This window comes from Urocampus carinirostris, chromosome 4 (assembly GCF_059441175.1).
Source record: "Urocampus carinirostris isolate Australia breed hairy pipefish chromosome 4, RoL_Ucar_1.0, whole genome shotgun sequence".
In the NCBI taxonomy this organism is placed as follows: Eukaryota; Metazoa; Chordata; class Actinopteri; order Syngnathiformes; family Syngnathidae; genus Urocampus; species Urocampus carinirostris.
The window spans coordinates 27,071,659-27,093,017 of record NC_142352.1 but is presented as its reverse complement, the minus strand read 5'-3'; the positions used below and the strand labels follow the sequence as shown (position 1 = coordinate 27,093,017).

Below are 21,359 nucleotides of genomic sequence, written 5' to 3'. Positions count from 1 at the left end.
ATTAACTCGAAACACCTTGCGAGGGTTTCCTGAGCCTTAAAAACACTCAGCTTGGTTCAGTAAACTAAATCACAAGTATGGGGAAGACTGCTGTCCATAGGACCATCATTGATACCCTCCATCAGGAGGGTAAGACACAAAAGGAAAATTCTCAAAGAGCAGGCTGTTCACAGAGTGCAGTTTCAAAGCATATCCACAAAAAGTCTGTTGGAAGGAAAAAATGTGGCCGGAAACGCTGCACAACCAAGAGAGATGACCGGAGCCTTAACAAAATTGTGACGAAGAGCCGCTTCCAGAATTTGGGGGAGCTACAAAGACAGTGGGCCGAAGCTGGAGTCCAGGTATCAAAAGCCACAGTTCACAGACGTGTCCGGGAAATGGGCTACAATAGCCGTATTCCCATGGTCAAGCCACTTCTGAACTCAAGACAACGGAAGAAGCGTCTGACTTGGGCTATGGAGAAGAAGCACTGGACAGTTGCAGAGTGGTCCAAAGTCCTCTTTTCAGACGAAAGCAAGTTTTGAATTTCATTTGGGAGTCAAGGCGCCAGAGTCTGGAGAAAGGCTGGAGAGGAGCAAAATCCAAGTTGCTTGAAATCCAGTGTGAAGTTCCCACAGTCAGCAATGGTTTGGGGAGCCATGTCAGCTGCTGGTGTTGGTCCACTGTGTTTCATCAAGTCCAGAGTAAATGCAACTGTGTACCAAGAGATTTTAGAGCACTACATGCTTCCATCTGCTGAAAAGCTCCATGGAGATGAGGATTTCATTTTCCAGCATGATCTGGCACCTGCCCACAGTACCAAAACCACCAGTAACTGGTGCACTGACCATGGCATCACTGTCCTTGATTGGCCTGCTAATTCCCCTGACCTGAACCCCATCGAGAATTTGTGGGGTATAGTTAAGAAGAAGATGAAAGACACCAGACCTACAAATGCAAATGAGCTGAAGGCCGCTATCGAAGCATCCTGGGCATCAATAACACCTCAGCAATGCCACAGGCTGATTGCCTCCATGCCACGCCGGATTGATGCAGTAATCCGTGCAAAAGGATTCCCAACCAAGTACTGAGTGCATCAATGGACATTTTCAAATGTTTGATTTAGTTTTGCTGTTATAAAATTATTTTTTTACTTGGTCTGAGGAAGTATTCTAATATTTTGAGATAGGATTTTTGAGTTTTTTTCAGCTGTAAGCCAAAATCAGCAATATTCAAATAATAAAAGGCTTGAAATAGTTCAGTTGATGTGTAATGAATCCAGAATGTATGACATTTTTGTTTTTTTAATTGCATTACAGAAAATAAAGAACTTTATCACAATATTCTAATTTTCTGAGACAGTCCAGTATAGACGTCGTCCCACGCTCCCTTATTCAAAAACACGCTGGCAACATGCTCGCAAAGTAGAGGTTACGTGCAGTACCCCTGTTTTCTTCTTTATCGGACTGCTCGATTGCGTTTAGCTTGAAAATTGCGTTATGTGCCTTTCTTTTTGCAATTTGCATGATGAGGATATGTCTGCTTATTTAATTTATGCACAAGCTAAGAAGTTGAAGTCTTCCTCGGCGCATATATTCCACCGGTCTAAATCTCACCTTTGGTACTCAAGCGCCGCTGGCGGCCGTTAGAAAAATTACATAAATTGGCCGCATCACTGAATAAGCCGCAGGGTTGAAAGTTTGGGGAAAAAGTAGCGGCTTATAGTCCGGAATTTACGGTAGTTAGTTACTAGTTACCTCGTTTGAAAAGTACAGTAATTCCTGCTACCCAAAGATTACTGACACCCAAAATTAGCGCGTTAAACTGAAAGTAACTCTGTAGTTACAAATTACCGAATCGACTGGCATTGAAGCCAACCCCCTAAAACTGCTCTGAAATAGCCATATAATAAAAGAAAAACTGAAGAAGAAAAACCGTGAAAGCAGTAAAGATATTTTTTTCGGCAAGTGCAATCTATAGAGTTAGCAAAAGGACACTTCATAACCATTTCGCCCTGTCCTTAAACCACTCCAATATTTCCATCTCCATTTCTGGGTAATGTCAAAGACATTTTTTTTTCTCCAGGCATGATGTATTGCAAAAATAATTTTACAAATAACGACCAAAATCCTCCACACATTTACTGTAAATTCGGTACACACATTTGCTATATTCATTTTGTTGTTCCTGTATAAGCCACACCCCTCCCCCTTATGCTGCCTGCCATTAGTTACTGGTAACACGAACCAATTATGCAGATAAAAACACATCTAAACAATATTTTAAAGTTGTAAATACGGCTTGGATCAGTTACATACAGTACGGTGAATTTCAGCATCCTCGTACTATAAAACAAACACACCCTTTTAAGCTTGCCGTCGGATTAAGGGTAACACATTGTGAGCGTAGGAATAGTTAGCGATCAGAGTATGTTGAATTTCACGATGAGTAGCTGAGTAACGTACCATGTTAGAACGACAGTCGAGTTACAAAATTTGATTAACACGTTCCAGTACACGCTACCCAAAGACTGTATCGCGTTCCAGAAGGTATTCCTTTGTAAAGCGTTATTCCCAACATTGTTTAGTGGCAATGATGACTGACCGCATCCACTGGTGGTAATAATGCTTTATTGTCAGAGGTGCCAAAACATTTAAATGTACAAAATCAAATCCTTCGAGCTTTGCGTGGTCGGCATCCGTTGTGCGGCACGGGCGTGTTGTCTGTGATGGAGACAACCTCCAAGCCTCCCATGGTCAAACCTTTGATGGCTGCCTGCAACAATAGACAGAGAGTCAATAGCAATGGATTTCCGGGTTCAACAGCCAATCAAAATTGCTAGATTATTCATATAACGTAACTATTTTCCCTGCAATGGAAAGTAGTTTGCACAAGATTGATTTCAGGCAGGGTTCCAGCAGATCCTTGAAATGTCTTAAAAAGCATTGAATTCATTATTCTAAAAATAAGGTCTTTATTGACATTAAAATATCTTAAATCCAAGTTTCGAAAGTCCTTAAAATGAGAATAAGATATTTGTTTGAACCAAATAGATTTGGTAAGATTAGTATTATTATTGTTTTAATATTCATATATACATTTTAAATTGTTCCATCAATTGTTAATCAGAGCTGTTGATTTTGAACTTTTATAACCTTGCAAAAGATAACCAATGGAAAGTAGTTAAAAAAAAATGTCAGTCTGTCAGTCAATATTTCACTTATTTACTTTTGTGGCAACATGGCGTGACCACAGTCACGGAACTATCAAAACGGTGATGTGGTTTCAGTCGGACGCATGCCTTAGGTCTACCCAAAATACACATAGGAACTTCGGACAGAGACGTTTACGTTGGACCATAGAAAAGTGACCATTTAATGAGGAGTGGCTGTCCGACGAACGGTTTTCACTATTGCTTAGAACTGTGCCAGGTAAAATATGTGTACGATGCATGTGTGCAAGAAATATGTGTTGTTTTTTTTTTCGTTTAAATTGTTTTTTGCTTTTTTTTTACTTGGTTTTAAATTTAATTCAAGAGGCATTAAAAAAATCTTGAATTTAATGTGAGTCAAGCTGTAGGAACCCTGACAGACAAATGGGAGTAAAATACAAAACTAATGCAGTAGACCTCCGTGGATCATCAAGCTCATCTTACGGCTTTTTTAGTGTTAAGACTTGAACAAGATGTTTTTCGGACCCTCGTAATGATTTTGCCCCACTATTTGACTTAAACAAAAAACTCAAGCTTAGCGGTTAACTAATTAGGTCTTTACGGCTGGGGTTCACACTGCAGAGGTTAATACTCAATTCCAATTTTTGGGCAAAATCTGATGTTCATTGAGATCGTTCACCTTTCCAATAATGTGCGACTTGTTCATGGATGGTAATGATGGAGCGTTGTCCCCCCCCAAATTTGAAATCAAAAAACTCGCTTCCCCCCCATTGAGTTCTCCCCGTGATTAAAATGTAGATACTGTCTGCTGATTCAGTGGCAGTGTTCAGCACTACACAACTGTAATTAATTACAGTATAGTATCACTTTAAAATGAACTTAACCGACTTGTTGTGAATGTATTTTATGCAATGTTGAATGTTCTGGAAGATACAAAATAAACAAGTGTTCATTTTCCAATGTGAATGTGTGAATTCATGACACTCCCGTGGGTTTCGTCCGCCGTGGTTCTTGATTGGTTCGCTTCCTCCCGCCTCGTTGAACACAGAAGAGTGACTTCTGTTGCCTAACAATGACATGCAGGGCGCATGAATGTGTTTTGACCGAAGACACGTTCCAAAAGCTCACATGTATCGGATTTAGGACCACATATGAAAGTCTGAGCTGAAAAAAAAAAATCTGATATTTGCCGTACGGATGGACTTTAACCGATAGGATACAAGTCTCGTCTAGGCAAAAAAAATCTGATTTTCCTGCAGTGTGAACCTAGATACCTGCTTGCTATTGGTTGACGTCATATGAAATGGTGGTCTGCTATTGGTTTGCGTTGTAGCACCATGGAAATGCCAATAGGCTAATGGCTAAACTACCTCCCATAATGGCTTTCTGTCTTTTTATTCAGTTCAAGATCTCGTGCACATTGTCAAGACTTGGCAAAATAATACTGTATTTTTGTACTGTATTTATTTGCTTTGGGTCCCGAGGTTTAGAGTGACAATAAAGAGATAAGCAAAAACCCTGATACTCATAGAAACAAAACCTGACAGTCAAGAAATGCGAAGAAGGCACATATTGCAACGTTGCAATCAATCAACAATATTAACTAATAAATGATAGGTGAATAAAGCAAGGAAATCTATGAGCATAACTATCCTTGCAAGTGGATCTTTAATAATCTGTTATATTTTTAACTCACCGTCGTCCCCTCACCCCTTCTACATCCCCCCCAACTCCACTTGACTAGCTCAAATCACACCAAAGGTAAATATAATTCAAGTTTCTTTTACATGTATATTCCTAACGTAAAGTTTTTCTCTGGAGTATTGTGGGTTGGAGCGCATTTATTATGCGGTATCTAAGGTCTAATCCCCCACTATACGACAGTTTCTCTTTGCGATCCACATCTCAGAACAGAATAATGTCTGAGCAGAGCTTTCAGCCGCTCTGCCCTCCAGCTCTGGAACTCAATGCTGCCTGACCTCAAATTCTGCTTCCCGGTCCACCTTCAAATCTGGACTCAAAACTCACCTCTTAAGACTTGCCTTTTCTTGACCATCTGCTTCACATACCGCCCCTTTTAACTCTAATGTTTTATTTGCTATTTATTACTTGCTTGATTTATTCTTGCTCGATTGTTGTGTCCTACTAGATGTACAGCAACCTTGGGTGTCCTGAAAGGCGCTTCGAAATACAATGTATTATTATTCCGGGGATTACTATTCTTTACTTACCAAGCGGCCCGGTCCAAGACCTTTCACGACGACCCGAACAAACGTTACTCCCTTGGCTGTAGCTTTCTTCTCTCCCCAAAAACAAATAATAATGTTTAAAATCTAAAGCAAAGATGTTATAATGAATAAATACGTACACTTGCAGCAGAGATGGCGGCAGTCTGAGCAGCGATTGGCGTGGACTTCTTGATATTCTTGAAGCCTTCTGTTCCACACGAAGTTCTGACCAATGACCGACCCTCAAAGTCTGTCAGCTGGATGTGCGTGCTTGGGAGTGGAATTTGTTTCATGTTATATTGTGTTTGTGATAAAGCTTTATTATTTACTGTGCCATTTGATCCGAAGAAAATACAGTGGAATATGACAATAGGGATGCTCAAAATTTTCCCACAGAAATAGTTTCTGCTAAAACGACCCTATGTGAATTTTGGCTTTGGACAAAAAAAAAAAAGAAACCCAAATAGGGCTTGTGAAAGAACGATGTGATGTCGTCACGTCTTAGTTAAGGCAAGCCATGAGAAGCTGGCTTTCACTTGGGGGTGAGTCTGCATGATGATGCTGCTTATTTCATTTTGCTCACAAAAACGGAATTGAAGCTGTTAAAATGGGAACACTGCCAAGTGTTTTACCATCAGTAAATTATCTCAAATTCATGCGTCTCTTGGCTTCCAAATTTCGTAAGCCACTACTTGGACTTTGGCTAATGTTTATGTGATAACACTAACACTACAAAACTAACTTTTTACAGTTAAACGGGTACTTTGTGTGTGTGACATTGAGTCCAGTTTTTCCGATACATGTGAAATTTTAAACCCTGGCGGCCCGCTATACAGACGCTTTCCCTACTTACGAACATTCGAGTTCCGAAAAACGGTAGATACGAAAAAGAAATTCTGGATGTCAAAAAATATCCGGACATTGCGGTAAGTTGGATTTTGTATTGTGCACATTTTTTCCGAGTACAGGACAGGACTGTAGTGCTTCTTTCCGCCGTGTGGCGCTGTGAGAGGTCACCCCGAAGAAGAAATCCAGCTTCTACTTCCTCGTCCGTGTGTAAACATACTACGTGTACTGTATCTCCAGCTAGCTAAAACTTTGATGTTTTTATTGTTTAATATCTCATGCATCTATTGGATATGGTTGGTGAAAATGTAAAGAAGAGGCGAGCCGTTTCTTTTGAAATCAAAGTGGAATAAGAAAGCTTGATGCGGGCGGTTGAGAAAAAAATTGTCGGAATGTTTCTTTTTGGACACTTTCTACCACAGAGGAGGACCTCTTGAAGCGCATCTTCCAAAAGTAAGTTAAAGTCAAATTTATTTCTTTATAATTGAAAAAGGTTGGCATGCATGATCAAGTAATATTCCCGTCAGTTATTTATAATTTCGTATTGTACATTTTTTTTTTAGCAAGCCAATGCAATAGAGGAATGTATTATTTTCTGTTTCATTTTCGGCTTTGGGCCAAGCAATTCACATTTTCTGTTTCGGCTGCAAGTTTTCATTTTGGTGCATTCCCGAAAAAACAGACTGAGAATTATGATTACTGGGAAAAACACTTTTTCAGCCCCGTTTTAGTACAGCGTGTCAAGACAAATGGTGACTGCAAAAGCGTTGCAAAATTAGCTCAGGAGGTAGAGCGCTCGTCTTGGGATCAAGCGATCGCAGTTTAAATCCCGGCTCATCCGAGTTATACTGTATGTCGAAATGTCCTTGGGCCCCCGATAGCAGGTAGTTGCCTTGCATGGCTGACGCTCGATTAGTGTGTGAAAGGGAAAAGTGTGAAGCACATTGTAAAGTGCTTTGGGAGGTCTTCATTGGCTTGAAAACCGCTATATAAATGCAGACCATTTACATTTACAGGATTCTGTGGCTGCAGATGAGGTGTGCATACTTATTATATGTAGCTTTGATGTGCAGAATGGGCAACTCCTCAAACTTCTTTCCAGCCCACCTTAGTGGGCTATCCTGGCCAGGCAGTGGAGGGATATAGCTGCAGGTTCAAATCCCGAAATTAGTCAATCCATCAACCGATCGCTACATCAGAAATACGTCACCTGAAATCTCTGGAGATTTGATTGGAGTCTTCGCCGTTCGCAGCAACTTCCTGGAGCCTGACAGTGGCGCTATGAAACGTCCTGCAGCTTCTGTAGACAAATAGCAAGGAAAACATAATTTCAACTCATCATTAATTAAGATCCTCAACCTGCAGATAACGCACAGTTAAATACTGAAGGTGATAACGATGTTGACATAGCTACTGTGTTAACTAGCAAAAAAAAAAAAAAACTTACAACGTGGTTCCTCCTTTGGTACACACTTGTCGACAAGCAGTACTTAATGAGTTTAAGACGGAATAAGTAAATCTAAACATATTAAACGTTCGCGAATGAACCGAAATTTGTTGCAAAAACACTAGAAACGTGACATTGAGCGTTCCCTAGCACCTAGTACAGCATAACCGCCAGGCCACAAAATAAGGGGTCGATAACCCAAGACAGAATTATCATTACCCAATTTAAAGTACGAAACTCGTTTGGAATAACCTAAAGTGAGTGTAATAAATTAAAATAATACATATTATGGGTAATGTTTATTTCATCAAAGCAACTTGGGGTCATATAAGACAATATATAAAAACATGTTTCCCCTTCATAATTGCAATGAACTAGTCCGTTAACCGCAAAGAGTTATGGGGCAAAATGTGGCGTTCACTAACACATTGAAACGCTCGTGTATTTTCACTATATTATTAATACGATCCCTTTTATAACTATATGCAAAATTATTTGAAACAAGTTTAAAGAAATGGAAATATACGTTCATAAATAATTGATTAACATGACGAACACTGTTCTGTAGGTTTTAGAGGAAGATTATTTTTCTGACTATTGGATTTTTCTGATTGATTGTAAACGTCACAAAATAAAATGGCTGCGCCCGGTGGCAGACTGATATTCCGGCCGCTGCTACGTTTCTTCCCCCGTTTCGAGAGGACCCTCGCGGCAAAATGCGCTTTTCGTCAGTTTTCCTACGGTTCACTTCGCCGTTTGAATTTGCGGCGCAACGTTGCGCCGGAAACACCGCGTTCCCCGTGGACATTGATGGCTGCGGTGTGTTTGCAGCGGCCTCCGGTCATCTCTGCAGACCTGAGTCCGATGGAGCAGCGATTTGCACGCATGATGCAGCAGGCAGGTTTAGCAAAACATTACGATTTAACAATTGCAATTTCATTTTATTTGAACTGTCTTTTTCTCTCGTTCAGTTCACACTTTTTTCGTTCTTTTTTGGGGATATCAGACAGTCTTATTTCCATGACCGTAGTAAATTACGTCACGTTTAAAATGGTGGCGTTTAAAACTCAGTATAAGTCAAAATAAGTGCACTAAGAATATCAACCAAGCAATCAAAAATGTATTTGTATAGCACTTTTCAAGCAACACTAGTGCTGTCTAAAGACACTCAATGTACAATAAGAACATAAAACCCCTTCCTTTCCCCACCCAACAACCCGGAATTTTATAGGTCATGTTCTGATAAAATCTAACCTTCCTGTGTGGAGTTTGCATGTTCTCCCCATGCTTGCATCGGTTTCCTCCGGGCACTCCGGTTTCCTCCCATATTCCAAAAACATGCATGTCAGGTTAATTTGCCGGTCCAAATTATCCCTAGGTGTGAATAAGCGAGTGAGTTGTCTGTCCCAGTGTCCCTCTGTGTGACTGGCCGGCAACCAGTTCAGGGTGTCCCCTGCCCACTGCCCGAAGATTGCTGGAATGGGCTCCTGCACCCCTGCGACCCTACTCAGGATAAGCGGTGCAGATAATGGATGGATGTTCTGATGAGTGATTTTAAACTTGGATATATGCTATACTTTAACCTTTAATCGTCAAAAAATATTCTGTGATTTATTGTAGTCTATTGTTAAGTGTCGTGTCTGTAAAATATTTTATGACATGCGCACATAAGGTGTCATTTTTTTCCAGCAAAATTTAACTTCAATCAGACATTTGTTAGAATATTATAGTCTTTATTGTCGTTGATTTTACAACGTAGTGCACATTGTTCACGGATAGATTATTAGTGGTATTGCAGGAGAACACGTGGTAAAAGACTTAAAACGTATACAATACAATTGGGTTGTATGGGTAATAGATTGTATGCACACCTGAAAATAGTGCAATTACATTAGCAGCAACATTGTGCAGAAGAGAGTATACAGAAATACGATATGAACATTAATTTCTCTTATCATAGGCGAAATATTGTTTTCACAATTTTTATGCTTAGTAGGGTGATGGTCCGCGGAAGAAACTGTCTCTCTCTTTGTTTTAAGGGACCTGCATTGTCTGTTTTCTGGCAGCAGGTCAAAGAGGTGGTGGTGGATAAAGGAGTCCTTAATAATGTTGTCTGAAGTGATGGCTAAATGAAGCCCCATATAGCAGTGAAGCCCTGCAAGGAAATGTGCCTCACACTTAGGGGCTTCAAGATAATTAATTTCCTCGATTATGCCATCATGTGGACAGAATAATGTATAACATGCTTTGTGCATGCAATATAATAATGGGGTGTAAATTATTCTCCGAATACAACAATAAAAGGTAAAATAATGTAATATATATTACAATATTGAATTATATATGACAAGTGTTTCAACACGATTTTTTCTGTATTTGTCTATGGTTGGGCTTATGCAACAAGTGGAAATGTGAGGAGGTAACCTAAAGTGCTTATTCATTGTTATTTAACTCATTCAATATCAGATGTTTTTTTTCCCCGAAGTTTTTGGACTCAGGCCAAGTTAAGGGGGATCCACAGTGTTACTTTGCTGATTTATTTCAAACTACAAAACGCTCCCCTAATTACGACCATTCGACCTTCCTAGTTCGTGTGTAAACATACTGTACTTAATCTCCAGCACGCAAATAACTTTGACGTTTTTATTGTTTAATATATTTTGCATCCATTCAATATGGTTGGTGTAAAGTGTAGAGCAGTGTTTTTCAACCTTTTTTGAGCTAGGGTTTTTTTTAGATTGGAAAAATTTTGCAGCACACCACTAACCAAAAATATTATAAAATGACACTGAACAGTATGTTTATTTACAATACAATTTATAATACCCCAAGTTTTTACAGCACAGACACTTGATAATTACATGATATTTGCAGAAAATGATTCATACAAGTTTTATAAAATTTAAAATTTGAAAAAGTGACATTGGATAATTTCTCACGGAACACAAGTGTGTCGCGGCACAGTGGTTGAAAATCACTGGTGTAGAGAATAGGCGAGCAGTTTCTTTTGAAATGAAGGTGGAATAAGAAAGCTTGATGCGGTTGAGCAATTGGTTGGATCACTTTTTTTGGCCACTTTCTACCATGGAGGAGGAAGTCGCCTAACTCTTGAAGCTCATCTTCCAAAAGTAAGTTAAACTTAACTTCATGTTTGTAGGTTACTTATACAAGCCTTAAACATACTTATATTAACCTTAAACATTCATTCCATACAAAATATAGCACTAAACCAACTTACGAACAAATTCAACTTACGAATGATCATCCAGATCTTGTTCGTAATTAGGACCGCGTCTGTACACTGAAACCTATCAACTCCTTTTCTGAATCAGTCACGTGTTACACCCGCTTCACGCGTCTTAAAACATCACGATTTACGTCATCAACACACTCATCTAAAATACTCAGCACACGCTTCAGGGATTAGAACCGAGGAGCACATCACAGGTTGTGGGCTCTGTTGTGGTAGCAAAATATTTCAATGTCCTTTAGACAAAGCCAAAGAGCAGCCAATTATTTTCTAGGCAGTGTGGATGACTCGCTGCAGGGTTACTAGAAAATAATTTGCCCAAGCAAAATAAAGTTGCTGCAGTGACAAGTTCGGCTTGGATAAAGAATGTTTGTATAGAAGCCTCTCGAAAATGTTTTGTATTTGTTTCCCGTAATGTCAGATGGAACTGGAGAAAAGCATCCTTTCTGAGCACGAGTTGCAACTGCTGGAGGACGCAGAGAGGTTGAAAAGAAAGCAGTCCGACGACTACGACGACGAGGATGAGCTCAAGGATCAAGACATCGTCCTAAAGCAGGACTTGGAGGACGAATGGGAGCGCAAATTCAAAAACTTCAGGCCTGCGCCCAGAGTCTCAGGTCAGACAGACTATTGGCATACACGTGACCTAACCACGTGCCGATACCATGACGGACGGCAGTAAACCAGAGTAAACAGTACTCCCCATGGGTGAGGCCAGTAGACAGTAGACAACAAAAAAGCTATACCATGGGTGGGAAACAAGTTTGACACAAAGAGCCGAATTTTTTAACTGTGAGAGTCAAAGAGCCACACCACGCACTGACCTGCCATGACAGACACACACAAACACACACAATTGAAAACATATTATTTTCCATAACACACTCCTCTCCTTACAATACAACAAGTATTTTTCTTGTGTTGATTTCAAAGAAAGTGTCCACCCTCAACACAAAAAACAAACATGAAACGAGGCAAATAGCCACAGTATAAAGAAAATATGATGAGGCAAAGAGCCGCATTCTTATTGGCCAAGAGCCGCATGTGGCTCTAGAGCCACGTGTTCGCCACCCTTGAGCTATACTATTCAACACCAATAACAAGTCAAACAAATATTGTGCAGCTGTCTGATTAGGAGGGACATTTTTTTCGGAATGTACAAAGAGCGCTGTTTAGAGAAACTGAAAATAGCATCAGCAGGGCTAGCTACTGACCCATAACTTCTTCCTCCTGACATTCACAGATCTAGCCAAATCGTCTAGTCTGCCTGACTTCAGTCGACAAGATCTGTACCACTATATTTTAAATGGAGTATCACCATACACCAGCGCTGATAGAAAAAAGCTTAAGTCTGGATGCTTACTAGGAGGTGTTGGGCCGAAAAATGCAGCTTTGGTGTAAAATTCCCCCCTCACGCAAACGTTATTAAAACAACTTTGTATCTAATTTTTTGGAAAATCTAAAAGAACAATAAAGCACATAGCATTTGCAAATCGTTTACCTTGTAGAAATTTAGTTTTGAGCAAGTTGAAAACATTTACTTTGGTGAAACGACTGCGCCTTTTCTTACCAATTAATTGGTGAATACGTAGCCGAGCTGCTTTTATTGCGATTAACCAGCGATTCAAAACGTCAATTTTCCTAATATCACGTTTATTGAAAACTGTTATGTGCTCTACCTTAAAGCCTATTAGGCTGATATGAACTGTCAAATTCTTAATGATTTAAAGGGAAGACTAACGTTCAGAAGATAAGTGTCATTTCCCCAAAGTAAATTTAACGCGCTCAAAAGTGCTTATACAAAGTGCTTTGTTTGTTCTGATAGTTAACACAGTTTGATAGTTAACACAGTAGCTCCGTGTTTTACGTTTCTATTATAGTCCCCCAAAATTTAGATCCGAAGCTATTTTAGTCACATTCACGCCGGGGGTGCATTTTTCAGCACTAACATTAGCTGTGTATGTTAATATGTTTTATTCAGGGTGCCAACAAGCGTCAGAAGCCGAAAGCTGCTCAAATTGTTTCTAATTTATTGTCGTTTTGAATAGGCCAAGGCGTTAATCCACAGCAAACATCAGACTCACTCCGTAGCACTAACTAACTTGTTTTTAGCTAAGTTGAGTGTCTTCGACCTGACTTGTACCTATGAATGAATAAAAACTTGATTTTGAATGCTAAAATAAAAACAGGACAAAAACAATGACTCAACAACAAAATAATGTTACATAACATGTTCGAAAAGGGGTAGTAAGAAGCAGATGCTTATTTTCCTCAACCCTTCATCTTTCCTATTAAATACATTTTACTGATCCTGTTCTCCTCTTGTGTCGAACATAACATAGTTTCATGGATAATACATATTACATAGGTCAGATATAAATAATTATTATGATAACAATAGTCACATATTTTACACACTAATCTTCTTAGTACCGATCCCTCAACGTCATAATGCCACTAGTCACCAAACATCACTGCGGCACCAATGATAATAACAACAATAGCAATAATATTAATAATAACAGTTATGATGCAACAATAAAAAACAATAACAAGAAAGCTAACCAGAGTTGTAAACGCACAATTCCCAATCTCTCGTATCACTCATACCCCATTTTCTTCATCTCTTTATTCCGCCAGTAATGTTTTTTGTATGTAAATTTGAACAAGTGAATAGTTGGATATTGTTTGATCTCGTCTTGTAAATTGTTCCAAAGTTAACAAATTTGGTCGGACATAGATAAAACGTATCTTGTAAAAAATGCTTGGTTCAAATCCTGGGCTACTATGATATGCCAGTCCCACCAATTCATTTCAGATATCCATCGACGTCTTCTGTCTTCATCAAAAGAGAAACCGTAAAATAGCCCACTGCACAGCAAAAAAATCATCATCGTAAACGGTCGTGATTAGATTCTTCTGTCGTGGTTATTAATATTTGTTTCAACTCAACTGCTTATTCAACTGCCGTGCGCTCAAGTGAATCTGCCGTCCATCATGGCGCTTTTCCGGGGAATGCAACATGACGTCACGTGCGAAGGGTCAATGGTCGCCAGTCAATTTTTGACGGGCAGGTTTGAGTACAGTAGACCTTCTGGATTCAACATTGATTTGTTATGAGGTGGGGAGCGCAGAGTGAAATTGCCATATAGCGGGGGACAAAAACTTAGGGTGATTTGCTAATCTGTAACATGTGCATATGATCAATGTTAGAGCTCGTAAGCCTAGGTTTTCTTATGTATGAAATAAAATATACAGAAAAAAAACTTGAGTCAAACACAAGGTAACCATGTAACAAAAAGATGTATTGAATAACAAAAAATGGGATATCAGAACATCAACAGAACAGTTCAGCTCAGAACCAGGTCAAGGGACTTGAGGAAGTATGCCCGACAAAATAAATAAAACTGCTAAGAAGGAAATCAGTCTATCAGCCTAACTAACGATTTGTGTGCCTTTTTAGTATTTCTTGATAATCGCAGGCTTCACTTCTATGGTTAGCATGTTTTTGCTTTTCCCTTTCCCTTGGGACCCATAGCAAATAAATACAGTAAAAGAATACAGTATTGTATTACTGACTCACAAAGTCTTTACAAAGCACACAAGATTCCGAAGAAAGAGAGAAAGGCATTGTGGGAAATAGTTTAATCGCATATCAGCATCTTCTAAATGCTGTGTTGAATAACAGACCAACCGACCTCTTGCATAACGTCCAACAATAGCAGACAGGCATCTTGGAGATGTATGAGGCATGTGACTCGCACCGTCATATTTTGGAGGTTTTGGGACACAAAATTTGTTGTTGTCTTATTGTGTGGATAACCAGGCATGAAAATATCTTAGTTTTTGGAGAAATTCACTGGTTTGAAGTCTAAAAGGGTGACCTATGTGAATTGTAGAGATCCAAGAAGAACCCGTTTTGAGGTAGGGATGGGGCTTTTTTGACATTTCCCAGAGTGAATCGGGTGTTGGAGGCGGGGCCTTCAAATTAAAATCATTGTGGTTCGCATGGGGCTGAGTGTTGTATGAATTCCTGTGTAACACCCATATGATTTTATCTTATCGCACTATTTTTATTCACGGTACCAGAGACGAATATTAAAGACTGGAGAAAAACAAAAGTGGTCCAGAAAGGTAGAAAAAAAAACCTGAAAAAGCACAGCGCGGGAAACAACTATTTGTGTATCTGATGATTAATTGGACATCGAAGGCCATGGAATAGATGTGTAGTAAATGTTATGTTGGTATTTTTTCTTTAGTTGTCCAAAAATGATTTGTGTCATGGCCGCATGTATTCAAGAAGGTTTTACACCATTTTTTTTAAATATAAAATTAGTGGTGCGCATTATACACAAATCAATACGGTATTTGCTTCACACCCTTCTCAACTTTTAAAGCCCTGGTCGATTTTTAAGCCTGAACATGCTACTGGATCTGTCTTTTGTCATCAATTGTGGATCCAAACATCATTTAGCTTTCTCATATCTCGAGGTTAGATCTTAAGCAAACCGAAATTCAGGTCGAGTCTGTAATGACAATCATTAGTTAGGGTCCGTGCCGGGCTTTGCCCTCACTGCGTTTTATTTATTTTTTATCCACGCTAAGCGTGTTCCGTCATTGTACTTGTTTTATTTTTCTTTGTGGAGAATCTTCACGCGTGACGGAGTCTACATCCCGCCCCTCCTTTTACTCACTCCGCTGAGCCCGCGGATTATTCGGCCAAACGCTCGCACGCTCGCTTTGTTGCGCGGAGCAGGGATGGAATCCATCGCGCGGATCCTCCGCAGAGAGAGGTAACCTAAGAAAAATGATTTGGATGATTTAATTATTTAAAAAGTCAGCCGGAAAGAAGCCTTCCCCAACCTCAAATACAAAATTTCGATATTCAGGTTTGCTTTGGTCCCGCTCTTTCAATTCAATTGAGTTTGTCCGGCTCGAGCTGGTTCAGGCTTTAATAGTCGCAGGTCGGTTCAGGCTGGATTTTTTTAGCCCCGATCTTACCTCTACTAATATCCTAGCCTGCTAAAATACGCCGTTGTGTTCATTACAGATGACCTAGATAAAGACCTGAGCTCATCCCGACGCCTGCTAAGCGATTCGCTGGTGCTTCTGTCGGAGCAGCAGGTCGGAAGTGAGAAGCTGTGGCTGATGCCTCAGGCCCAATGGCAGCCGGGAGAAACGCTGAGGAACACTGCGGAAAAGGCCCTCGCCTCAGTCACGGGTTAGCGGTCACAGCACCCTCTCGTGGCCATTGTGCAGTTAAATGTACCACAAATTTTGACGTCATCTTCTCTTTTCCCATTGTTCCCCAATCAGAACCCGCCCTCAAAGCCACCTTCCTGGGCCAGACTCCGTGCGGCGTGTACAAATACAAACTTCCCACAGAAGCCCGATGCGACACTTTAGTGGGAGCAAAGATCTTCTTCTATAAAGCTATCCTGAGCCGCGACGCCCTATCAAACACAGAGCCCAACAGCGCCCTCATGTGGCTGAACAAAAAGGAACTGCAGAGCTTCCTGAAACCGGCTTACATGATGAAAGTTCAGCGCTTCATTCTAGACCCTTGAGTCGACATATTGGGTACACAGGCAACATTGAAACATGCTTGATGCCTATATTGAACTTTGAAGGTTTTAAATGTTCCTCATGAAGCGTTCTCTCCCTGTACAAATAAAAAGTTTTTATTTGCATGTAGACTAATTATTTACACAAACAATTGAGTATTTTTTGTTTTAATGCTGAGAGCTTCTTTTTTGATACTGATTAGTGCAAAGGGCTACTAGTTATGTATGCATTTCTAAAATAACAATTTAAGAAATAGAAATGTTTTATTGGCATTGATAACAACATAGTGAAGATCGTTGCAATGAGATTAGACATGCCACTCCTGGATAAATGAGATGAACACAAGGTAAAGACTTAAGAGTAATAATGGGATGAAAAAATGTCAGGATAATTAGGCAAAAGTATTTACAAGGTGTCATGTTATTACTATGCCACATTTTCTCAATAGCACATGTTAACTATTAGAAGTCAGCCAAAAACCACTGAAACTTGCCAGTTAAAAATTAAATAACCTAGAAAATCACCATGACCCATTACTTGTGAAATACCCAGGTGTACTTGTGGAACTACAGTACTTTGTGCTCGCAGGCACAATGTTGGTGGCCCCTGTTCTTAAAGTGTGTCAATCAGCAAAACTATTTAACTTAAAAAAATAAAAATAATGTTACATACGCTTTTTCTGTATTATGCATTTTTAAAAATTTCATTTCTAAGAGCCATTTTGTTGTTATTGACTAGCGTGAGAAGCTACCAATTTGATTTGTATTTAAAATGGCTATTTAGGTTACAACTATGTTGTTTAGACTAACAGAAGTAGAATTGAAATTGTCTCAGTCAACCACTAAAATATCCATCCATTATGTGCAGCGCTTATCCCGAATAAGGTCGCGGGGGTGCTGGAGCCCATCCCAGCTATCTTAGGCCAGTGGGCAGGAGACACCATGAACTGCTTGAATATTAAAATATGTCAGTTAGAAATCTGCTTTCCAAGAATATCACAATAAACTATCACTGGTGAGCTACTCTGTGTTCTTAAGGGGCCACTTGGTGCTCGCGGGCACCTCATTGGTGACCCCTGTTCTAAAGAGTGTTTGTAAATCTGTAAATCTTTATCTTGTTGAGTCATTTAACTCCAAAATGTAATGTTCATGAGCTATATCTGTATGATGTAATATTTTGTTTACTAAAATCATGTACTATATGTATTTTAGGTAAATATACTAAAAAATAAGAACATACCAAGAGTTTCTTTTGACATTATGATTTAGGAGCCTCAAGTGATACTATTATATATTTAAAATGTCATTTCTTTGTATTCTATTTTTCTTTATTATGGGTAATGTTCAGTTTTTTTAAAATTTTGATTAAGCCATCCCTGCAAGAAAAAATGAAATACAGTAGTAGTAGACACTTAAAAGCTTCAGCTTACTCCTTTTGAGCACATTGTATATGTATTACATTATGGCATTATACTTCTGTTTTTGTGTGCAAATTGTTTATTAATATTAAAATTAGTTGTGGGGTTTTGTATTGTAGTTAAATACTAAATTCAAAGGGAAGCTGTGTAATATTCAGGGATCAGAATTTTCCGCGGATCCGCGGATTTCCGCTGTTTTTGAACCCCAAAGGCATTCCGACTTTTTCACTTTTTCTCTTGCGTAGCAAACAAATTCAAAATCCGACTGTCTCACTCTTTCCTTTATTGCTCTGGCGGCCGTTAGAATAATTGGCCGCATTGTCGCACAAGCTGCAGGGACTGAACTGCATTTGAACTTATCTTGCAGTATTTACTGGTTTATTCCTGGACGCTGGCTATTTCAGCTGAAAATGAAAATCTCCATTCTGATCCCTGAATATTTGACTACTACATGATCCTGCATTATGTCATGCAACCGAACATGAGTGCTACGAAGCACAAGGAAGAAATCAACCTAGGGATACTCAAAGTGATCAAAAATGTACCATTTTCACAGTTTTGGGGGGGATACCCATAGCAGCAAGATGGCAAACAACGATGTCAGCTCCCTCTAGGTGAGGCTCATACTGTGTAAAATAAATGCAGAATTCTTAACATTTGAATATTTTTGAAAAGTGCACGTATATGTGATGGTTCATGTATTTTGGCCTATGAATCAATGTTGTTTTCTTTAAATGAAAGTATGTTTTTTACCACCAGGATGTGGTAAATAACAAATAAAGTCCCTGGTTTAAACTAAGTGCAATTGTAGAAATAAAATAATACAGAAACGATATTTTTATCCCATACAAAAAGGCCACTAGATGCCAGTATTGCTCCGTGGTATCGGGAAAATGCTCTTTGTCTGTGATGACGTCACACCAGTTGCCTCCACCCCTCCCGTTCTGAGACGTGCTTCTGTTACAGCAGATCGCCCACAACACTAAAAAACTGCTTTTCATCATCATTATTATTATTTAAATCGTATTAATTGTAGAACAACGCGTGAAATATTTCATTGTGTTTAACAGCAGCCTGATTGTGAACAGCGCATGATTGTAATGCAGCTCACGTGGTAGGGTCGCATGCCCGTGCACTGCAGGCAGAAAAGAGAAGGTTTATTTTAACAATGTTTGTCTTTTTCTTTAATGACCAACAGAAGATAAGCGAATGGATCATGACGTGTGTCCTCGTCCGTGTGTTAAAGATGGTGAACTGAGAAAAATAAGACTTTTTTAGGCACACGCGTGTGCCCGAATAATATATTATAGTTTTAAACAGTAGAGTACAGCCCCCGGGATACGGCGTCTTCACCTTACAGTTTTCATTTTACAGGGTTAAATAAGATGGTCCTTATATGCAGTAAAAAAAAAATCATATATATATATATATATATATATATATATATATATATAGGACCTCGGTTTTCGAACGCCTCTCAGTTCGAACAAATCGGTACTTGAGCAAAAATTTCGAGGAATTTTTGCTTCGCTTTTCGTTCAAAAAATCAGAGTTCGAAAGCCGGTACGCTAGGGGCGATGCTGAGCGGCGTACAGGCGTAGATTGCCCCCACCCCTCGTGAAGAACTGTTGTCACCTGACCGCGCACTTCTTTTTGCTTTCGTTTTTCATATCGGTGAACGGAGTGTTTTAACCCCTAATTATGCCTCGGAAGAAGGAGCAATTCATCCCGCAGCGCCAGTTCTGCTTACCAAAAGTTGCTACAGGTGAAAAAAGAAAAGTAGTGCGTACAACTATTGCATTTAAGAAAGAAATAATAGCAAAATATGAAGAAGATGTGCGAGTTTCCCTTCTTTCGAGGGGATAGAGCATGGCTTCTGCAGACCACCACTAAGGTAAGAAATCCTACTCATAAATCTTTTCTTTATCCTTTAACCGCTCACCACTTGTTGTGGAGACCCCGCTGCTAAATGACGTGTAAATGACCTGATTTTTTAATTTTTACACGTTCATGTTAGCCTAATCTTTCGTACGGAAGATTACGCTAACGCGAACGTACGATTAGCCTGGGTTAGCTTCATGTTTACGTTCATGGTAAGCCTTCAAGGATTTGGAACTGATTAAAATGATTTTACATTACTTTTAATGGCAAAAACGATTTTCGGTGATCGACCAAATCGGTTTTCGAACAGGGTTCTGGAACGGATTATGGTCGAGAACCGAGGTTCCACTGTATATGACTTTTTCACCAGTACTTTTTTACGTGCTCAATTATTTGAATACTTACTTTTTACTTCTAATTTAGTTATATGATTTTGAAGTAACAGTACTTTTACTTAGGTAAAATGTTTTGCTACTCAATCCACCTCTGCTTAAATACTTCAGCTTAAGGTGATGAAATACACAGTTGTCTGTCATAATGCTGCTACGCTGTGCTATGTGGCACTGGTTTTCCTTCACATTAGACAAAACAGTGCCATCTAATGGTCAAATATGTCACACTAGGGCTTTAAGTGCTTCCCTTGTCTATGTACTCGTAGAAAAGGCGTAAGTACTCTGCAGTAAAAATCAGAAAAGGTGTACTCATTCTGAACTTTTTCAGCTAACAATTCGGATGTTTACTGCCTATAAAAAATACATTATTACCTCAGACAAAGCTAAAAAAGTTGAGTGAATGTTTTTTGAAGCGTTTTTCTGTTTTACCCCCATGTTTCACAGCATTATGAACGGCAAACAAGCTGCTTTATGTTGTGTTTGGCTACATGGTCGCCTTCGTGCAGATTAGCATAAATTGCTAGCGCTGCCACAGGTGAGCGAGGCTTGACTTACAGCTTTTATTATGCTAAGAGCCTCTTTCTCCTCTCTATGCACATTCTCCATTTTGAAAGCGTGCGTATATCAGTCGAAATGAGGGTAAGTACAGTGTTGTGACCATTAAGGAAAGTAAGTGTGTTGGGACTAACACATTACAAATAAAGGTGTTCCTGTAACGCAACACTCTTCTCGGTACTGTAACGCGTTATTATTAGATTTTGGAAGCTGCTGTGGTTACTGCATGTTGCGTTACAGTGTTAATATTGCTACCTTTTTTGTCATTTTTTACGCTGTCTTCTGATTTCCGGAAATACTCCTGCCTGGGTGGGAATGTTGATATTTACCTACAAAGTACAACTGAATACAGTTATGGCGGTGTTAGCTCAAGTACGAGAACACTGAATTTCTCCTAATGGATATACAATATTCTCTCTCTCAGTTTATGAGGTGCCGACTTTGATGTGAGTAAATACAGTAATTTGTAACTCAATATTTACAGTGAAGACAATAAATATTTGAACATCCTGCTATTTCAAAGCGGCGCTGCCACGAGCGGCTGCCTTTTCCAGCAGCTGCCCAATTGTTTTATTGTCTGCTCCTATCTTCGGTGTTTTTTCTTCCCGTTTTGACAACTACACTATG

At 39.4% G+C, this 21,359-nt stretch overlaps 2 protein-coding genes across 2 annotated transcripts; one reads left to right on the top strand and one right to left on the bottom strand.

Moving 5' to 3' along the window:
• Positions 1–2,592: 2,592 nt before the first annotated feature.
• Positions 2,593–8,030, bottom strand: mrps11 (mitochondrial ribosomal protein S11). The gene is made up of 6 exons (XM_088333997.1): positions 7,673–8,030; positions 7,436–7,525; positions 7,273–7,371; positions 5,520–5,649; positions 5,383–5,448; positions 2,593–2,754 (listed from the first exon to the last, which is right to left on the bottom strand). The coding sequence occupies exons 1-6, from the start codon at positions 7,750–7,752 to the stop codon at positions 2,647–2,649; spliced, it is 573 nt and encodes a 190-aa protein (XP_088190123.1). The 5' UTR covers positions 7,753–8,030; the 3' UTR covers positions 2,593–2,646.
• mrpl46 (mitochondrial ribosomal protein L46) lies at positions 7,525–16,612 on the top strand. The gene is made up of 4 exons (XM_088333996.1): positions 7,525–8,569; positions 11,344–11,539; positions 15,973–16,143; positions 16,239–16,612. Exons 1-4 carry the CDS (start codon positions 8,309–8,311, stop codon positions 16,487–16,489), a joined length of 879 nt encoding a protein of 292 aa, XP_088190122.1. The 5' UTR covers positions 7,525–8,308; the 3' UTR covers positions 16,490–16,612.
• Positions 16,613–21,359: the final 4,747 nt, after the last annotated feature.